Genomic DNA, 21,865 nt, shown 5'->3' with positions numbered 1-21,865 from the left:
AACAGAAAATCTAAAAAAAAAGAAGTCCAAAAAATTGAACTCCGCTCTACAAATTTTCTTTATCTCGATCGGGAATATCGATATCATTCACGAACTCATGATAATGGCAACTGCCATTCTAATCCCAAGTATCTCGCTCTTTGCTATCCGTTTCGTTTATTTTTAATCCCAACTATCTCGCTAACTATCTCGCCGATCTCCACTATATATCTCTTCAATTGTATTTTTTTTAATCCAAATTATCTCGTAGCTCTCCACTATCCGTGTATTTTGCCCTCTTCACCTCTCGCATCGACTTCGAAATAATTCAAGTTCCACTACCCATTTCAACTCGGCCAGGTTTAACAACTCTTACGGGTTTTCGGTACTAAAATTATCTTAGCTAGATTAAGCTAGGAGATTATATAGTGTTCAAAACTAGTCGATTTTTGAAAATTCATGTATAAATAAGTTAGTGCCTAACCTTTATAAACTGATTTGCAGTTTTACATCAGCTATTCATTCCTTGTTAAAACAAATTGGATCCGAGGAGGTTAAATCGGTCTGCTGCCTCAACTTGATTTGCTTTTGAAAGGTGTATTACTCTTATCTTTTTCAGATAAGGCCTTATTGTACATAGCGAGCTTTTTCTTGTATCAAGCTAGTGTTATTATTTAAGCTAGTGTTATTATTTAAGGTAGTGTTATTATTTAAGCTACTATATCAAGCTAGTGTTATTATTTAAGGTAACGTGATTGCACACAAATAGGCGATGAGAGTATGAGACCAAACAGATTCTTCCGATTAACTGAATTGAACTTATTCCATCGGGCCGGATTGTCTTCATTATTTAAAATAAGAATCATTCATTCTATTTCCATTCCAAATGTGCCTTTTCCTTGGTATTTGAACTCGCAGTTTCGTAACACCCACCGGAGTTAAGAATAGATCCAGGCCGTAGTATTAGAACAAATAGTGCTATCGATAAGCTTGTTAACGAGTTGCCCTCCATAAGATCGAAAACTAACTTTGTATCTAATAACATGATTATTAAGAAACATTGGCTGCTAGTGGAAGCAATGAGGCATTGATGTACAAATGGTCGGGTCCCCCTCGAGAATTTAGAGTTCGCCACCCAAAGTCAAATACTACTTTTAAATGTCGAAAAGCTACCTTTTGCACAACCCCTAGTCTTCTTATGTGGTCTTGGATTTCGACCACACAATGAGGCTATGGTTCTTTTTGGCAAGTATCGGACCCCTTCATTTGATATTCAAGACAACTCTAATGTCTCGATTATACTTTTATATATAGGCTCGGACAAAGTGGGGAAGCGGATCCCGAACTTGACTCTAAACTACTTGTAGGACTTGTCATTTCGGTAACAGTTTTACATTTGATTTTTTTTTCAGAATAGTTTTATTGTAGCATCAATGATGGATTTCAAACATAAAAATCTTCATTATATGGTAGTAATCGGTTTAAGTACTTCCAAGAAATTAATGTTTGAATCAGAAATTGAAAACTTATATTTGAGATGGAAATTTGACTTATGAGATCATCCCCAATGGTAAATCTTAAGCATAATTCCAGTTGGTTCATACTTGCTAGAGACCTATGCCTGTACCATCTTCTTGCCGAAGAGATAGTGTAAGAAATTTAATCCACTTAAGACACACATTAACCAAAGAGAACCGCCGAGATGGTAATGATTCAAGTTGCTACCGGATAGCCATGGTGTGTTCTTGGAGGTACCTCGTGATGTCTTTGACTACCAAAACAAGAACTGAGCTTGAGGTAGTACCCCATTGCCAATGAAGCCCATGACAGTGCCATGGCCAAAGACCTGATTCTTGCAGGTGCCTCTGTGAAGAAGAATTCCAGTAACCCAGCCAAGGTGAACAAGTCAGCTGAACCAAGAAACAAGTACTGCAAAGCCACCTAGAAGAATGTGATTGGTAATGGATCATTGGAGTCAAGTAGACCTGAATGAGTAGCCACCCTCTTTCGCTTGACTTCAACCAAAGCTGCGATTGCCATTGCAATGATAGATAGTACCAACCCAGTACCAATTCGTTGCAAGTGAGATATTCCCATCTCAGTTTTCGTTGCTTTCCTAGCAAATGGGATGATGAGATGGTCATAGAGCGGCGCGAGGATTATGATGAATAGAATAGGGAAGACAAGAAGGGAGGCAGGTGGAACCTTCAAGGATCCAACCTTTGTGTCCATTGTCACTGCTTGTTCCACAGAGAAGGTGGATAGCTGGGCTAGACAGCAGTTAAACATGATGGTGCAAGCAAAGATGGGAAGAATTTTGACCAATACTTTAACCTCTTCTACATCCTCCACAGTGCATTCTAGTACCTGGTAAATAGGCTTGTTTTTTCCTGCTTTTTTGAAAAACTTGAGACCTTGGGTAAGGGAGTGAGTTTGAAGATTTTCTTTCGTCTTTCGTTCTTCTTCTTTCCCCTTCGTGGCCTGTGTTGGGTACATTAGGTGTGTGTTCATGCTTCCAATTGCATTACTTGGACTCCTACTTAAGCATGTTGTGGAAGTTGCTTGCGGTAACACCTATTCCAAAGAAGTGTGGCATCATTAGAACTTGAAGAAGGATGCAACTTAAGCAACATGGTATGCACAAAATGGTAATAGTTTCGTAAGAGCTTAGTAGAAGAGCAAGATTTGTTCGATTTTATCTCAAACGTTAGTAATAAAAGGCGGTATTGTAGTCTTACACTCTTACTACATGATGTAGTACTAGCTTTGAATGAGGCTTACCTTGGCTATGGTTGTTAAAGGACTTCCTGTAGGAATCTTATTATTGTAAGTAGTAGAGCCAGCAAGGAAGATAGGTATTGACAGCAATATTGTCACAGTTGAGATTCAAAACCCCATTCCCATCCTTTATTGTCTTCAATCCATACAACCAATGTTATCGCTCATCAGAATAACCCAATTTGTGATTACCGGGTCCGGCGTCGATGGATCCGAAATAGGATATACGGTGGAATGGTAGGCATTCTAGCAGGGCCACGCCCACATGAACTGGGTAGGAGGGGATAAACACCGGAACCGAGAGTCGACAAAGGAGAGGGGATGAACATCTTATTTGGGAGCAAAGAAGATTACCCTTTCGTAATATGTTTGCTTTCATTAATCTTCTCATTGGAATATCGGTAGTTTACCTCATTTTGCTTGGTAATTCATAGCTTTGCAATCTATGTTACTTTATTGCAATCTGTTAAAATTGCAACCCTCATAAGTTTAGCTTTCAGGGTAAACTTCTGCCCTTGCAACTTGGTTTTACGTAAGTTGAGAATGCAAGGTTTTCGTCATGAAATTTTGTATTTGGGTAGTAGAACCATTTGATATGCTTTCTCAATTGTAAATAGGTTCACTCTTGTTTTTTCAGCTTGTTTATTGCCATTGTTATATCCTAAGTAGTGAATTAGCGGCTAAACATTTTATTTATTTATTTGCAGATCTTTTATCACTTCCCAGTCCTTGTTAGAATCGAATTGGACAAGAGAAGGTCCTGATTGCTTTGCTCCAACTTGGGTTGCTTTTAGAGTTGGTACACTTCTATCTTCTTTATCTGATTAAGTTTAATCTTTTTGGGTTAACCTTTGTTCATGTGTATATGACTTTATCAATTTTGTTTTGTGTACATGAGTGTGAGGAAACATGTTTTCTGTTATGCACCTTTGTTTTTGGATAGTACAACCATTTTTTATTGGTCAATAGTCCATACATTTATAGTTTTAGTTGTTACTTTCGCTTAAAATGTTGCACTATTGAATTCAAGTATTGTTACTTTATCGTGTATATGCCCGAATATCTATTAATTCAAGTAAGTTAACTTTGATTCTCATAGCATAGGTTTTACTTTCAATGATGTTGATATATAGTTTTACCTTAAAAAAGAGGAAAAACCTGTTTTTGTACGCCTAGTTAAGCTATAAAATGAAGAAGTAACATGGTTACGCATGAATTCTAGTTTGTTCACCTCGTTATTTGTCCGTATGTATTAAATAGCTAGTATCGAAAGCAACCCCGACCATATAATACGTTAGCATTATTAATGTTTTATTAGAAATAAAGACTGGTCATGTAGTGTTCTTGTTAGATTTCATATCTGGCATATTTGTGGGGGATTAAAAAATGCCTTTTGATTACTTTGTTAACTGAACAATACTGTTTACATTCAGATTACTCTTTGACACCTTCAAAATGGATAAGGGTTGGATGTCCAAGGATAAGTTATCTATTGAATTCCAAGTAGGGGTTCAGAATTTTCTACAGTTTGCACGGGGCCATGCTGGTGAGGGAAATCCTATACGATGTCCATGCAAACTATGCGGGAATGTCAAGAAATTGATGGAACTCGACGTTAAAAATCATTTGTATTTCAATGGCATGTGCCAAAGTTATACTACATGGACATGGCATGGGGAAAGAACAACAAGTGCAGCTCCCTCGTATATGGATACAGATGAGCCTTCCCATCATCATTTTGAGTGGGAGCCTGTAGAGGATCATGCAAATTGAAACAGACAAAATTGGTTCAGCCGCATACGAGATCGATATCGCGGGTAACCCGAAAATGATTAAGAAGTTGCTTGAAGATGCTTTGAGGAACCTTTGTATAGAGGATGTTCAAAGTATACGAAGTTATCGCCAATCGTTAACTTGTTCAATCTGAAAGCCAAGAGTGGGTGGTCCGACAAAAGCTTCACAAAGATGTTACAAATGATGAGAGACATGCAACCAAGCGAAGAGAATATACTTGCAAAAATATGCGTGAGGTTAAAAAGACATTGGCAAAGTATGGAATGAAATATGAGAAGATAGATCGTGTCCCAATGATTGCATACTATATCGGAAGGGGGTTTAGTGGCAGAAAGACATGCCCCACGTGGGACTTTCAAGATATAAGTTGAAGGATAATATGATTGAGCAAAGTAATGGTTCGCTCAAGAAAGTTTTGTGGTATTTTCCACCGATCCCTAGATTCAAAAAGATGTTCCAATCAAAGCAGAGACAAATAAAAATTTAACATGGCATGCCAATGAGAGAGAAGTTGATGGGCAACTACGCCACCCAGCCAGACTCACCCGCATGGAAGCTAGTGGATGATAAGTGGCCGAGTTCGAGCGAACCAAGAAACCTTCGCTTAGCACTTTCGCAGATGGAATCAACCCACATAGCTCTCTTAGTAGTAAATATAGTTGTTGGCCTGTTGTATTGGTCACTTATAATCTTCCTCCGTGGTTGTGCATGAAAAGGAAGTTTATGATGTTGACAATGTTGATTTCGGTCCACATCAACCTGGAAATGACATTGACATATACTTAGCACCTTTGATCGAGGACTTGAAAAATTGTGGAAGAAAGGGGTTAAGATTTATGATGCTTTCAACGACAAAAATTTACACTAAAGGCTATTCTCTTATGGACAATTAACGATTTTCCCCGCATTTAGTAATTTGTCCGGTGCTTGTGTTAAAGGCTATTACGCTTGTCCGATATGTGGTGAACACACACAATTCTTCTTGCAGATTGAAGCATTGCATGAAGAATGTGTACATGGCTCACGTAAGATATCTTCCTAAGAGCATCCGTGATCGAAAAGCAAAAAAAAAGGCGTTTAATGGTAAATGTGAGTTTCGATCCGCGACCAACACCACTCACCGGTGTCGATATCACGGAAGAAGGTTAAAACACTTGTAACTTTTGGGGCAAAAGTGACGAGTCAAAAAGGTTAAGAGCAAATATTGTTCATGATGATGTTACACGTTGTTGGAGGAAGAGGTCGATTTTTTCGGGCTTGTGTATTGGAGACATTTACTTCTCCGACACAACTTGGATGTCATGCATATTGAGAAAAATGTTTGTGATAGCATTATTGGGACCTTGCTTAACATTAAGGGGAAAACGAAGGATGGGGTTGCTTCTCGTCGTGATCTTAAGGAGATGGGTTTGAGAAAGGAATTGGCACCAGAAAGAAAAGGATTGAGAACATACCTGCCACCAGCTTGTTACACATTATCAAAAGCGGAGAAATTACGAGTTTGCAAAACCTTGCATGAGCTAAAAGTTCCTGAAGGTTACTCATCTAATTTCAGGCCACTTGTTTCAATGGAAGATTTAAAATTAGGTGGTCTGAAATCCCACGATTGTCATGTGCTGATGCAACAATTGCTTCCAGTGGCAATAAGATCTGTGTTGCCAAAGCATGTGAGATATGTAATTATTAGATTCTGCTTCTTCTTCAATGCCATTTGTGCGAAAGTAGTCGATTTGCAGAAATTACGTGAAACTCAGAAAGAATTGGTAATCACATTATGTCTTCTGGAGAAATACTTTCCACCATCTTTCTTCGACATTATGGTTCATTTAACCGTACATCTTGTGAGAGAAGTCCAACTTTGTGGTCCAGTTTTCTTTTCGATGGATGTACCCATTTGAGAGGTAAGTTTGCTGAATATCATTTATAGTTCAAATTATACCAAGTTAAATATAGGAAATTCCATCAATATTCCTTTTCTTTTTGTTAAGGTACATGAAGGTTTTAAAAGGCTATGTAAGAAATCGAAATCGTCCAGAAGGTTGCATTGCTGAATGTTATATTGCAGAAGAAGCAATTGAGTTTTGTAGTGAGTTTTTATCTGATTTGGGTGCTTTGTTGGTACTCCACATGTTGAAAGCAACACAGCCAAGGAGATTATTTCTGGAAAGCCTCCATCAGGTGGTGATTTGGTAGTTGTCGACCGGAAGTCCTTAGAGGAAGCACATGGTTATGTGTTGCACAATACAAATGTTGTTGAACCTTATATCGAGTAATGACATTTCAAATACATTTGAGGAGTTCAATTTTTTTTTCTAATTTTTCTGTCATATCTAACCAGAGTTGGTGTTCATAATTTGTAGGGAGCATATGAACTACTTAAGGCAAAACCATCCCCGCCAATCAAAAAGCCAAAAGTGGTTACATGATGCACATATTAGCACTTTTAGTGATTGGTTAAGAAAAAGGGTGAGTTACTAAACAACTTGAATTTTTTATTTACTACTCTAATAAGCGTAACTAATTTTATAAAGAACACAGTTTTTAGGATGAAAGGAGCATCCCCGGTAACAATGTCTCAAAACCTTACGTTGGATAGCTCAAGGTCCTCATATACATGTATTGAAATATCACAATTATGTGATTAATGGTTGCCGTTTCTCCACAAAGGATCGTGATGCGTCACGAGTCAATCAGAATAGTGGAGTGAGTTTAGTTGCCAGTGGAATGCAGATAACAAGTGCAAGAGATAAAGATCCACTCTTTTTAGAAAGTTGCTACTATGGTGTTATTACCGAAATATGGTTGCTTGATTACACTAAGTTCAAACTCCCAGTATTCAAGTGTGATTGGGTTGAGAATCGGAATGGCATCAAGGTAGATGACTTGGGTTTTATACTGGTTGATCTTGGTAGAATTGGGTACAAATCTGATTCTTTTCGTCTTTGCCTCTCAAGTGAAGCAAGTTTTCTATGTACCGGATCGATCGATCCTAAATGGTCAGTTGCCCTAGCAACTCCTCGAGAGATATTATGATCATGATAATGAGAATGAAGATGATGACTTCATTGATGATGGTATTGGAGACAACATTAGCAATGAAGTATTTCCGGATATGGAATCTCCGGATGTGAATGACGATGAACAATCAATGTATGGACGGAAGATTGTGGGGATCTGGATTGCTCACAAGCCTTCAAAGAAAAGAAAAGCCCATAAATGAAACATTTCAGCTCTATTTATTTGATTATTGTATCTTTTATTTTCTTTTTCTTTTATGGTAGTTCTAATAGTGTAGCTTGAATTTTCGTATTTAGGAGAATCTTGAGATGATCCGAATAAAACTAATAAAGCTTTCAGGCCTTTGTTTATATTCAATTGTCTTGTTTATCTTGTTATTTTCATGTCATTGCTTGGTCATAATTCTAAAGCAGGTTTTTTATTTTTAATTTTGCACTTCTCTGCCTTTGTTTTTTTTTTTTGGTAAAGATAGTCTCTGCCTTTGCTGTTGGAAATGCTTATGGGATGCATTAGTTTCCTATATTTTTGTTTAGATTGTTGATTCATCATCCATTTTCTTCGAAATTAGAAAATTGACCGTTAATCTGTCATACCCTAAAATTTCTACATAGATTTAACATGTGTTGTGCATTTTTATTTTTGCCATGTAGGTTATCATGGGTACAGAAGAAGATGGCCAATCAAATGACAACCGAAAAAGGAACGATGCAACTGAAAAATCGAAAAAGGGAAACACGAAAAGAGGAACAACAATAATGATTGAGCTTAACAAGAAATGGGATGGAAATAAAATTAGAGTTGCCTATGATGAAAAAGGAAGGCCAAATAATCGGGTAGTACGGAGAAAACTTGCTGGTATGGAAGGTGCATTGGCAAGGTCCAAGGTACCATTGAGTGAATTTGAAACTTGGCATGATTTACCAGAACCTTTGAGAGATGATTTATGGGAAGCAATGCAGGTACGTAATCGTATAATTCTATGCACTTTATATTATGAACAATTTGTTTTTTGCTCTTCTTCCTAAAGCTGATGTCTTACATGCTTTTTTATGTCTAGCAAATATTTGATATTGATCCAAATTGTATGGATAAAGTCATATCATCCATTGGGGAAAGATGGAGGACTTTCAAGACCAATTTGACTAGGAAATATGTTACTCCTTACATAAATGACCGTAGCCTACTGGAGAAACCACCAAAAATTTATGATTTTATTCGTCAAAATGACTGGGAACAGTTTGTGAAGTCAAGATTGACGGATGAGTTTCAGGTATGTATAGTAATTGTTTAAACTCGGGATGAATGAAATTCAAATTGCATAGTGATAGTTAGTTATGTATGTTCATCCCCTACTATACTTAGTTATTGTTGTCTTTTTGAATTCAAAGGAGTATAGCAAGCTGCAATCTGAGAGGAGAAAGAAGAATGTGTATAACCACCGACTCAGTAGATCAGGCTATGTTGGTCTCGAAGAAGAGATGGTAATCATTTAGTTTTCTAAATTTTCTGTTATTAATTTGTTTTTTTTTTTTGTCGGTAAGCGAGGTTTTTACTTTCTCTATATACATGGTTGATGCTGAATTGCTCCATCTCTTCCTTCATATTTTGAATTTTCCTGATCTTCTCTGCTGCCCATGGGTACTTGGTTTTCTTTTTCAGCCACGCTATAACATTTGTTGAGTCTGTTTGTACCGCTATCTTACTTACTCCTTGTGTTAATGCCATCCTCATTCCTTGCTCTATCATTACGTAGTACTGCTGCCCATTCTCCCTCTATTCCTTGTAGAGTCCCACAAGATTCAGATTGTGTATCTCCTTCTCTGCTCTCATCCACTTACAGTACTCATACTTTTTCTGTTTTACTCCAGCCTCTATCTCCTACATTTCCATGAAATTATGTGCTTCCGGTCCTTGCTCCATTCTTATGTTAAGAGCCAGTAGTCCTCTTCTTACATCTCCGATCACTGAGTTTACTAACCGGTCAAAGGCCAACTTGCTTATTCTGAAAAATCTTGTCATTTCGTTTTTCCAATCAATCGTATACAAAAGCATTCCATGTAAACCTGTGACTATCTTGTATGCTGCCTTTACCTCGTGTAATTTTTTCAGCCCATTGTACCTCTTCTTGCCACATATGGGCCATGGGCCTGCTGAATCCTATCTTCCTCGGCGGATACTACATAATGTTTGCTCAACTGTACATGTATGAAAGAGATGATCTACGGTTTCAGTTTCCTGCCAACACAGCACACAAACATCAGTTGCTACTTTCTTCCACTCTTTTAGTTTCTGCAACGTCTTGAGCCCTCCTTTCAATGCCATCCAGCTGATGAAGGAATTTTCTGTTAGTCAAATTGTCTTCCTACTAGAGGAGAATGATCTGAGCAAAGCCTACCAAGAACTTTATATGACCAACCTGGAAATTTTCCATGCTATATTCATGAATGCTCTGTCCTAGCTTACCCCAAAGTTCTCACTGCCTCCCGGTTGCCTATTGCACCATGTGAAATGATACCCTTTGTTTGGGGCCTCAAGCATCATATTGTGATTTATAACTTGTCCGATTCAGTCATTGCTCTGTTAGAGGGCGAGAGGCCACCCTCTTTTCAAGAGGGCTTAAGTAAGTATTGAAATCACCAATCAATAGCCATGGCAAGTTAGGACCGATTAATGAGAGTGAGTTCTCTCCATAATTGTCTTCTACCAAGATACAAAGAATAAGCATGAACAATTGTAATCGACAACCATTGACTTCCAATCGTAATTTCTTTGAGGAGATTGGACAATGAGGTTAGGTGCGGGGTATATTGCTCTTCCACAAAAAAAAAATATTTTGGCAATTGAGATGGATGTTGATTGACATGAAGGCTAGCATCAGATCCCGGATTTGTAAAGAAATGCAAGTGAAACTGATTAGGGTCTACTAAAGGCTCAAAGAATCCCTATGAAGTCGGATCATGATCTTTTATTAGCTTAGACACCTATTTATGGTTTTCATTTGAAATACCTCTAAGATTCCAATAAAAGCACTTCATTAGAAACTAGAGAGTTTATTGGGTAAATTGAGCGAGCTCGGTGAGATATTTTCCCCACCAGCCTTGGACCTCAAGGGGAAGGTAATTCTTCTTTGCCTTGTGAGAAAGGTGTTTGTTACCTGTGCTTGCTTCTTGTCGATCACTATCAATCATGTCCGCCCAAATTTCAATGCAAAGAATTCACTGACTTTATGAGGATCGGGTGGCTCTGCATCTTGATTTGGCATCCCAGCTTGTAAGCCCGCAAGGTGGAGAATGTGATCTGCTTCTTCATTCACTTTTGCTCTCCGAGCTAGTGCCACCATCATCAGATGCAGGGGACCAACTTCTTCTCTAACAATCTAGCTGAAAATATTTGTTTCAATTGACTCTAGAAAGACAACAATCTGTTCCCTCTCTATCCATTTCACTAACAACTTGTGGTGCTTCGTCACACTAGGATCATTATGGTGCAAAGCCACCTGAACTCGATCTTCAACCACGTAACTAGGTGCATCGACCACATGTCTAGGTGCATCAACAACCCCAAGGTGAACCATCGAGCAAGTTCCCTAGCATTCTTGCATTCAAAGAACTTGTGAGCTCCTTTGATTTTCTGTTTGTCCTTCAAGAGTGTTAGCATTATCATGTTCCACTTCTACTGCTAGAGCTTGAAATCTATTCACTTTGCTGTGAGGTTTTCGAACAACATAACGATGAGGCTTAGGAATCCAAGAGACCTTTGGATCAACATGAGGCTTTCTTCTTGTGTCCGGTTATCAAATCAATTCTAGTATGTCCGATTAGGTGGTCTGAGGTTCAAGGTTTATCACCTCACCTCTTGTCCAATACTCTAGGTCCTATTATATGTTACTTGTTTGTAGCAATGAATATACTCTAGTCTAATACAGTTTTTGTTTATGTTTAATAGAAAGAAGAGTTCGGTTCCCTCAAGAGAACATGATGATCGGAGTGTCAAATGGCTAAGGGCTTGTCAAAAGAAGAATGGTGAATTTGTGAATGATGCTACTATGGAAATTGCAGAAAAGAATTGTCGGTTTTCTTGAAGTTTTTGTTAATTTCTTTTTACTTTTATATATAAAATATTGAAATGTATTAACATAATTCTGTCATGTAGGCTCAATTGAAACTGAAGGAGAAGGAGGGGAATTTAGTAACTAAGGGAAAGAATGATATACTTACTCAGGCTTTAGGAACCCCAGAGCATAGTGGTAGAGTTAGGGGGGAGGGGAGGTTTGTAACTCCAACAACATACTTTAAACTTCCTAGACGTACTTGGAAGAGAAATAGAGAGGAGCTTGAGACCCAACTACATGAAGAAAAAGCAAGAAGGATGGAAGCGTAAGAAAAAGGGTGAGGTTTCTAGAAAAGGAAAGTGCATTAAGGATGAAAGAGATGCATAAGTCGCCACCACCTGAGAATGTTGGATCTAATAGTGGTAGAAGTGATAATAGAGTAAACCAACAGGTATCAACTTAGTTCTGCATCTGATTATGACTTGTTTGTGTTACGCATTCGATTTCTTTCTTTTTTCTTTGTGGGACTTAATTAGATCTGTCAAACATACAGGTAGAAGATGGGGATACATTTAGCAAGATGTTGCCCAATCTTGAAATCAGTACACCCAAGGTACTTATCCTTTAAATTGATATGATTCTTATCACGATATATGCATAAGCTCTAACTCATATCCATGTTTCTTATAGGCTATTAAGTGTTCTCTCGCTTTTGAGATCCAAAGGCAACATTGTTGCTAAAGGTTTACTTTTCAAGAAGACCGGACCCGGAAGAAAAAGTCCACAACATTCCTTTGGGAGAACACAATGTACGAAAGTACAGATTGACTTAATAATGAAACCCTCGATCTCCCCTCCCAATACCAGTACCAAGTGGTGACTTGAGCGTATTAGCGATGCATGGCACAACTTTGTGGCATGGCCAAAAGAATTTGTCATAGTCGGCGATGTGGTAAAGAATCATAGAAAGATTAATGACGTATTTGGTTGATTTACACTTGTTCATTCATTTGATTCATTATGTTGTTTTCCCCACTCATTTATGTAGGAAGGAGATGGTGATTTTGATGCATCCGAGAAGGCTAGAAACTATAAAAAATCAAGGAAACAGGTCAACATTTTATGTTTTTCACCGATATCTTCTTAACACTTAGCACTTAGTACTTTTAGTGTACATATATTGATTTATTTTTATTAAATATGCAGGTGAAAGATGCTATCCCAAAAATGAAGAAGACTCCGACCAATCATGAATTCAGTACACCCAAGGTACTTATCCTTTAAATTGATATAATTCTTATCACGATATATGCATAAGCTCTAACTCATATCCATGTTTCTTATAGGCTATTAAGTGTTCTCTGGCTTTGAGATCCAAAGGCAACATTGTTGCTAAAGGTTTACTTTTCAAGAAGACTGGACCAGAAGAAAAAGTTCACAACATTCCTTTGGGAGAACACAATGTACGAGTACAGATTGACTTAATAATGAAACCTGATCTCCCCCTCCCAATACCAGTACCAAGTGGTGACTTGAGCGTTATTAGCGATGCATGGCACAGCTTTGTGGCATGGCCAAAAGAATTTGTCATAGTTGGCGATGTGGTAAAGAATCATATAAAGATTAATGACGTATTTGGTTGATTTACACTTGTTCATTCATTTGATTGATTATGTTGTTTTCCCTACTTATTTATGTAGGAAGGAGATGGTGATTTTGATGCACCCGAGAAGGCTAGCAACGATAAAAAATCAAATAAACAGGTCAACATTTTTATCTTCTTAACACTTCATACTTTTAGTGTACATATATTGATATATTGATTTACTATTTTTTTTTGTAGGGTGTGAAGTGTAGTTTGGCTTTGACTTTGAAAAGCAACATCGTTGCTAAAGGCTCGATTTTCAAGAATACTTTCGACTCAAGAAAATATTAATGATATTCCCTTAGGAGAAGCCAATTTTCGAGTACAAATTGACACTGTAATCAAACCTGACCTCCCTCTCCCAGTACCGGTTGGTGACTTGAGATTTGTTAAGGATGCATGGCATAGTTTTGTGTGGCGGCCAAAAAGAATTTGTGATAATCGGCAATGTGGTAAACTATTAGACAAAAAGTAATGATTATTGGTGTTGACATGCATATACTAATTTTTTTTTCTCCTTATTCATGTAGGAAGAAAAACATGATTTACTTGGATCAGAGAAGGCTAGAAAGGATAACAAAGGCAAACAGGTCAAAGTTTACATTATTGTATTTTTATATGCATTTTGTACTTTTAATATATGACTTAGATTTATTACTATACTCATGCAGATAAAAGATTTTGGTGTTGTGGCTAAAAGTAAGAAGGCATTGCCTAACTTTGAAATTAGTACTCCACAGGTATTTAGCTTATTTCATATGATCATAATCCCATATATTTACTAATTGTTATTTATAGACTTTTGCATAAAGAAGAATTGGTTTTTCTAGGAACAATCTCATTTCTAGCATTCCCCAGTACAAAGAGTAAATTCACATAGAGGAAGGTACCAATGAAAGGCGGGGAAATGTTCACACTGCACTCATAGCATTAGATAGGTTAATCTAGTAAATAAGTAAAACTAGTACATTGGTAATCAAACACTATGTGCCGTAATTATTATTAGAGTTTGGTGAACAATCTAAATTGGTTCTAGGACGACTAGGAGGAAAAAGTTATTTCATTTTGTATAAACTTCGGGTTGTTGTGCCTCCCGGGTAGTATTGAGTTTTATCTTGCCGCTATTCTCGAAACAAATCACAGTGACTCCCATCTTTGTTTTAAAGTTGAATGATACTTGACAAGTTTCCAACCACTTTTAACATTTTCATTTGTGTCAATTATATTAGTGTTTTGCATTGTAAACTTCTTTTTTTTTTGAGATCTTAACTTAACTTAAGTTTCATCCTCATAACCTAATGGTTTTGCAGATGCAACTAGTTTTAAGCAGACTTTAGATTATTTAAACTTCAATCGATTTGAAAGTATGCGTTGATTTTTTTCTTTCTAGATTTAGCGATGATGTTTATAATAATAAGTTGTGAAGTTCTATCCATGTGAATTAGCTTATTCAAGTTAAATTTGTGCCCTTGTCCTTTTATTCTCTTCAATTTCTTTGGGTTTTCAATTTCAATTTGTTTTGTATAGTTTTTTTTTTTTTTTTTTTTTTTTTTTTTTTTTTTTTTTTTTTTTTCTAGTAGCGTTAGTGATATAAGTCCATATCTATGTTATGCCCGTCAATATTTTGATTATTTCACATAGGAAAAGGAGGAAACACTTGATGAGATGGAATGTAGTATCAGAGAATATGGCGATATGCTTGACAACACGATGGAATCGTCTGATAATATTGTCATCCCTATAGAAAGGGAGCTTTTCGGGGAAGAGATTGAGCTAGGCCATTTTTCCATTGAAAAATCTGATTTGTTGGATATTTGCAGAATGGATTGGCTAAGTGTCAGCTGCATGACTACATACATGAAGTGAGCTAAAGTTGCATGCTGCTTTAAACATTTGTATTTGATTAGTAGATGCAATTATCGTAACATTTTTAATTTTTAATTTTTTTAGATATCTTTATGGGAGTTTCATGAGTTCTCAAGAAAGATACACATTTGCTAATCCTTCTAACTTCACAAACTATGGGAATGATGATGGGGAGAAAATTCAGCATTTGCAACACAGATTAGGTTATGTAAAAGGAATCAAATTCTATTGATTCCTTACAATTTGGGGTAAGTGTTTTTTGTTTGTCTCTTAATCATATTTATTACTTAAATGACTATACCCTATACATTATGGATTAATTATTATCTATTTATTTCATTGTAGGAGGCATTGGGTATTGATTGTTATTGATATATCATCACAACAAGTTTATGGTTGGATTCTTTCCTGAACCGACTCCAATATTCAGAATAAAAGTTCTTGTTGACAAGTAAGTTATGTGTTTCATGTATTTTCTTGTATGATTATAATCTTTTTCCTTTAAAATACCAACCCTTTAAGTTCTCGACTTTATTATAAACATATTCAAACTCGTATTGTCTTACATGATGCTTCTCGCTAGCATCCTCCTTTAGTATATGTTGTGTTAATCGCGTGTGCCCTCACCGGAGTGAATGCAATGTGAGCTTGGATCTCAAAATGTTTGCAGCAAGGTCTTATATGAATATGTGTATACCCAATTTAATTTCTTTTTCTATAGTGCTATTAGAGCTTTCACTTATGCTGGAGGGAAAAGAATGATGGCTGGACCAAATTGGCAAGTGGTCAAGGTAAACAAAGGCAAATTCAGATATATTTTTATTACTTTTTCCTTCCAAGTAAGTATGACTAATCTTATTATTTGTCTTGTGTAGTGCCCAAAACAACCAGGAGGTGTAGAATGTGCCTACTACATTATGATGTTTATGAGACACTTTCTTAGGGATCCTTCTCAATCTTTAACAAATAAGGTAAACACATATATACTTCTTTTGTCATATAATTAAATTAGAATATTAATGCCTTATAATATATTAGTTACGTTTTCTTTCCTTCTCTAATTTAGATCCAAGAGTTGGGGAAGATAGCAAAGATATACCAAAGATGAAATAAGAGACCTTCGCTCGGTTCTACTTGACTTTATTCAACAATTCTCATTGAGTACAACTTGAAGTGGTTAAAGGCATTTGGGAGCCAGACTTTTTGGTGCATGGTGAGTATTTTCTTACATTGTTTTTTTTTTAGAAATTATTTGCTAAATAGTATGCATTTGTTTTGTCGACAATCAAACCTATTATGGAAAAATGATAAAGTCAAACTCTTTAAGGTGTTCATTTTGGCTTTGTAGGTTTTGGATCATCACTTTCGTTAGAAGATTCCGGAGATAGCTAGCTTTCAAGGATTTGGAGATTCTATTAGTTTTCTTAGGTTAAATGTTATTGAAATCACCTTTTTTGCTAGTGATTACTTTTATTACTTGACGTAGTTATTACTTTTATTCGTATTCGACATATAAGACTTTTTTCTTAGTAAATAAATTCTTGTAAGGAATTTATGTATGCCGTATTGCTTGTATTAATTGTTTTGATGATCAATGTGATGCTGGTAAGGGAAATCCTATACTATGTCCATGCAAACTATGCGGGAATGTCAAGAAATTGTTGGACGTTATACTACATGGACATGGCATGTTGATACAGCTCAGTTTCTTCTCTCTTTTGTTTCCTTGGAGGAAGACTGCAAAAAAGCACAAGAAAGCTATGCCAGGCGTGAAGGAAGACTGAAAAAGCGCTTTGCCGCACCCCATATGGCTTCTACTCCCTTCAGCTTCATGGAGCCCTACATAGAACTATACTACCAAACAGGCAGAGGTCTCAGCCTCTTAGGTATGTTGTTGTAGTCCTAGCATCCTCCTAATCTAATAATTTACTCTTTGCTTCACAAAGACTGGTATTAAAAGCAAAGATACTAATGCATAACTTTTCGGGTGTTGCCTATAATTGCATGGTTCAAAGCCGATCTTGAGCCCGGAAGTCCGTCAATTTAACCTCCGATCTCGCCTTGCATGAGATGTGGCCCGTGATATTGATAGCATTTGAAGTCGCGTGTCTTTGGGTCCATGAGAATTTTTGGCTTAGGTACATCGGTATTTCGTTCTCGATTACCTATTGTTGGAAAATGACGGTTTAAAAAGACTTCTTATATTTTCAATAATCTTCCAGCCACGTACACCATTGCAATGTGGGAGGTACCTACTTTTTTGTGCGCTTGGAAGCTTCCAGACTAGCTCATTAGTTGATCCTATTATCATCATCTGAGTATGAAAGTTCTCTTCAATCAGCATTTTTTTCATTAAACACTTATGCGCTTTGGCGTGAAGGTGAAGTGATGTTTAAAGGGTAAGAGAGATGATGACGGATAGAAAACCTAACCCACCAAGCTTTACGGTTAGGCAACACGTAAAAAGCTTCTTGTGTACACAATACATTGGCGTTTCTAGTAGAATGATTCTTCTGTTTAAAAGAGAAGTATCGAGTTCTCTTTGAAGTTGTTCACAACCATTTCTGGTTGAGGGATTCTTCGTTCCAAAGACAAAATATAGTTTTGTAGCACTCTTGAACTAACCATCTACAGCTAACGGACTCGGATTAAATGAGAAATCACTTGTACAGAGTAACGATATCAGAAACCTCATCTTCTTTTCTGTCCACCACACATACATTGTGAACTTGACTTGGATATATGCATTTTATAGCATTCTCAAGGAGTTCCTCAAGCCTGAGCATTTTAAGAGGGACAGACTTCAAGATTCTTGTCCGAATTAAGAAAGCTGCCTGCAAGAAGTCAAAGAAAGAGAGAGTAAAAGACAAGTTGTGGTGTGCATAGAACTAACGATACTCGCCGAGAGGCTGATGGTATCAGGTAGGGTTTTGTAGACTCAGTTTCTTTGTTCAAACTTCTAATTTCAATTTATTCAATACATATGCTTCAAAAGGGACAGTCTACTTATACATAAAAAAATTTCAGGTGTGGCCTATAATTTGCATGGTTCAAGCTCACACCGGAACCTCAAAGCTCCTTTGATTTAACCTCGATCTTAGTCTTACATGAGGTGTGCACCTGCACACAATACTTGGAGCATTCTCAAGTTGATAACAATGAGCATCTCTTCATTCAGTAACCAATACTTAACTGCAATAAAGTGCACTTGGTAGACCCGGGACCATCATACAATAAGTTACACAACATTTAGTATTTACGTTTGTCGGAATATCCGAAGTTGGAAATGATCAAGGTTTAGGCAATAGAAGTTGAAGGCCTTTTATTTCTTCAATGACCTTCCAGTCGGCACACACCCTTGCAGCTGGAGTCATGCTAGTTTGATTTCACTCTGCGCTTGAAAGCTTCTTGACAAGCTCATTAGTCGATGTTGGTACCCTCGTCACTGAGATTCGTAATAGTTCATTTGATCACTTCAAACTGTATTTTATTTGTTAGACAGAGAAGTGAATAAGCGGCATAATCTGTATTTACGAGGCAACTAGTCATGGCTGATTAAACATCAACCCACATGCATGGACAAATAAAGGTTCTGACCAGACTCAATTTCCTGCCCAAGTACAGCCGCATACTTCTTTTCCCTAATTCTTTAGTGATATCTCTATATATACTATATTCTGATCACATGATGTTTGATTTTCCCAGGTCCGTGTTCGTATCAGGAAGCAATGCAAGTCCTTGTCAGAGGACCAGTACAAGAAGGTCCTAGAGAAAAACTACATGGATGAGTATTGCTTTCCAAAGGGACTACTAAAGTTTTATAATTTATGGTGTGGTTGGAACAATTAGACTAATCTTGGCTGGTAAGTTTGGATGGATTCCTTATATTAGTTAATTTTTATCTTGTAGTCCACTTGGGAAAAATTGCAATAGTATAATGGGAGACTACTAGGCTAGTGTGCTATTATAGTTCTTATCGCCTTACATTAATGCAATCTCTCGCCATATTGTTACTTTAGATTCTTTATGCTATTATGCTAGTAAGATGGATGGGGTGATATGTGCCCGGGTCATATTGGTGAAGTCATTGAAAAAGAACTTTTAATAATATTTTTGTACAGAACATATTTACTTGTAATAACTTCTCGCAAGGAGGTTGGCACTTATCTTGGTTTCCGCGTTTTGAAAGTAATGTCTATGAAGTTTATGGCCTGCAATGGGATTTTGAGGCTTTCATCTTGTCAAGAAGTAAGAACTTTTGTATTTGTGGAAAAAGGCCTCCTTACTTCCACTTCATACTTCATGGTTTAATTCCCTTTCGTAAGAGGGGAGACAAAAGTCTAGGTTTATATCGTGATTCTCGTGTGCATTTATATTCAATCGTTCTCGTAGTTTGATTGGACAATTATTTGAATAAGAAGCGAAAGCATCGCTTTTCGCATAAAAGAGATGAGGCTTACTTTATGAGCCTCATTAAGGACAAAGTGGAATCAACACCGGGTTGTATTATTCATATGAAACAGACCTTTACATTAAAGTGAGTGAGTCCTTTAAGCAGTATTTTAAAAGTAGACTGCAACTAGTATGAGAATATTTTCACTTATTAGGTTCAGATTCTCGTCGTATATTGTGTCAAACCTGCAGCGATCGATGGTGTCGCGGCTTCGATGTCTACCAACTTTGCGTGAACAAGGAAGTTAGCGTAAGGAAGGGCAAGGAAACCACTTTGGAAACAGTCTGTTGGTATAGTCTATTGCAACAGTCTCATAGTCGGTCACAATTTCTTTCATTCAACCCGACAATCCGTGCTCACTTCTAACACATGATAAATTCACCATTTATTGATTTGCTTGAGGAGCTAACGTTTGGTATCATACCAGGCTGATCCTCGATTTGTTTGGAACAGGAGTTTTTTGGAAGAGCTAATCGAGTTTCAGGTTCCTCTCTTCATAACGGATGCTGAGAATATGTGTTTCAGGTTCGAGGGTCAATTCCACTTCTTTGGGAGCAAATCGTGGATTTGAGCTACAAGCCACGGATCAAAATCGTCAATCATGAATAAACAGTATGTGACTATTTATTTTTGTTGTTATATGAATGTTGTAGTATTTCCAACACAGTGCTTCTATAATGATATGCAGTAATCTTTTATTTCTAGCCTAAAATCGTTCAACGCCATTTTAATGATCTCATTCAAAGATACGGAGAGGCCATGGTCATTGATTTTGACCGACAAAGTAAGGTTTTGTGTTCATGTATTTTCTTTTTTATTGTGTCATTTACCTCTTCTTTCAAACTTTATCAATTTAAATGATTGAAGGTGAAGTTTTATCGCCTTCGATGAACATCATAATTGAACCGATACGATGTCTAACAATTGATTATTTTGCCTCGCTTTGTTGTCCCTTTTCCGAAATACCCACTCGCGGACTTTTATTTTACCTTTCCAATGAGACATTGAAATCCATTTGGGGATATTTAGATGTGAAACCTCAAATAATATCCCAAGCTTGGGAAACCTCAAATATCCCAAGCCACAATGATTAATTGATTATTCTTGAATATCGAAATGTTCAATGTCTAATACCACCTCCGATGTCTGTATTGCACAATCTTCCCATCCATTGATGGTTTCATCGGCCAAATCCTTTTTAAGCACACCACGATGACTTCGACACAAGTCTTCTCGCCAAAGATGGCTCTCGTATTCTTGAGAACTCGACCATATTTGCGAACGAAAGCTTTCCTGTTGTTGTGGGTTTTATGCAAGAAACCGCCTTCCAAGGTGGTAATTGCTTCTTTCGCCTAGAATTTCGTAATTGTATCAAAGATTAGCTTCCTATGCACTTTGGATAAATAAGAGGAATTAGTCTTGTAGCATTGTCTTTCAAGCAAGGAATACAAATCGAATCATAGATCAAATCGAAGCTTTATAAACATGGCGTCTGCTTCGGGACTTTATCCGCGCGGTGGTGTGATTATAAACATGGCGTCGCCGGGACTTTATCCAATGCTTCCGACCATATACTCCGGCTCCAAAGGTGTGTTTTCTTTTATTTTGCTTAGTTGCTATTCACTTATGAATGCATACTTGTACTTTTTCTCGCTGCACGATCGTTGTTCCTTGGTATGGTAATACCATAGGTGGTGGTGTTATTTACTTATATCACTTCTTACGCACAAACGTCAAGAAATGCCTTTTACGAAAGTGAAATCGGTTTACGGTCAACTCGTTAAACTTTTCATTTTTTAAATTTGTATTCAGCTTGTAGGAATTGAATTCTGGTTCAGCATAATCCGCATGCTATTGTGTAAATAATAGTATCTCTTCTACTTCTTATCTGTTGCTAGCGACAAGCCTCTGTTTTGTAATTGTTTGAATTTCACACGATCTAATTACTCCATCTGTCGTATCTTTCTTTGTTGGATACCAGAAATGTTTACATATGACCTTTTTTTGAAACTCAAGATGCGTACTTCAATTGTTTACATATGCTATAATGACATTGTTATGGCATGTGCTCTCATTTTTTTCATCTACTTTTCAAATACATACCAACAGATTTTACAGACTAGAGCTATGCTACACATTTGTCTTGATAGGCGTTAATTTTTACCCTACTTTGATCCCCTTCTCCTCCCAAATCATCTTTATAAGTTGAATAATAAATGATCTAAACTAATTTTCCATTTTTCTTTGGTCTCTTGACATTTTGGTGATGCTTGTATTTCTG

At 37.0% G+C, this 21,865-nt stretch overlaps 3 protein-coding genes and 1 pseudogene across 3 annotated transcripts; 3 read left to right on the top strand and 1 right to left on the bottom strand.

Annotated features, from left to right (window-relative positions):
• Positions 1-1,422: 1,422 nt before the first annotated feature.
• Positions 1,423-3,709, bottom strand: LOC147507721 (protein NRT1/ PTR FAMILY 4.6 pseudogene; annotated as a pseudogene).
• On the top strand, positions 3,376-11,949 carry LOC147507720 (uncharacterized). The gene is made up of 5 exons (XM_086596412.1): positions 3,376-3,556; positions 8,220-8,528; positions 8,627-8,839; positions 8,958-9,050; positions 11,722-11,949. Exons 2-5 carry the CDS (start codon positions 8,226-8,228, stop codon positions 11,947-11,949), a joined length of 837 nt encoding a protein of 278 aa, XP_086452538.1. The 5' UTR covers positions 3,376-3,556; positions 8,220-8,225.
• A 9-nt stretch (positions 11,950-11,958) lies between these two features.
• On the top strand, positions 11,959-13,556 carry LOC147507719 (uncharacterized). The gene is made up of 5 exons (XM_086596409.1): positions 11,959-12,071; positions 12,174-12,233; positions 12,967-13,224; positions 13,321-13,383; positions 13,464-13,556. The coding sequence occupies exons 1-5, from the start codon at positions 11,991-11,993 to the stop codon at positions 13,554-13,556; spliced, it is 555 nt and encodes a 184-aa protein (XP_086452535.1). The 5' UTR covers positions 11,959-11,990.
• Positions 13,557-13,660: 104 nt separating this feature from the next.
• On the top strand, positions 13,661-15,363 carry LOC147507718 (uncharacterized). Its single transcript, XM_086596408.1, has 5 exons — positions 13,661-13,717; positions 13,796-13,855; positions 13,937-14,005; positions 14,907-15,127; positions 15,216-15,363. The coding sequence occupies exons 1-5, from the start codon at positions 13,661-13,663 to the stop codon at positions 15,361-15,363; spliced, it is 555 nt and encodes a 184-aa protein (XP_086452534.1).
• The last annotated feature ends 6,502 nt before the right edge of the window (positions 15,364-21,865 follow it).

The sequence above is a fragment of the Coptis chinensis genome, chromosome 3, assembly GCF_015680905.1.
Source record: "Coptis chinensis isolate HL-2020 chromosome 3, ASM1568090v1, whole genome shotgun sequence".
NCBI lineage: Eukaryota > Viridiplantae > Streptophyta > Magnoliopsida > Ranunculales > Ranunculaceae > Coptis > Coptis chinensis.
The sequence above is the reverse complement of the archived record's forward strand: the minus strand, read 5'-3'. Positions and strand labels throughout refer to the sequence as shown.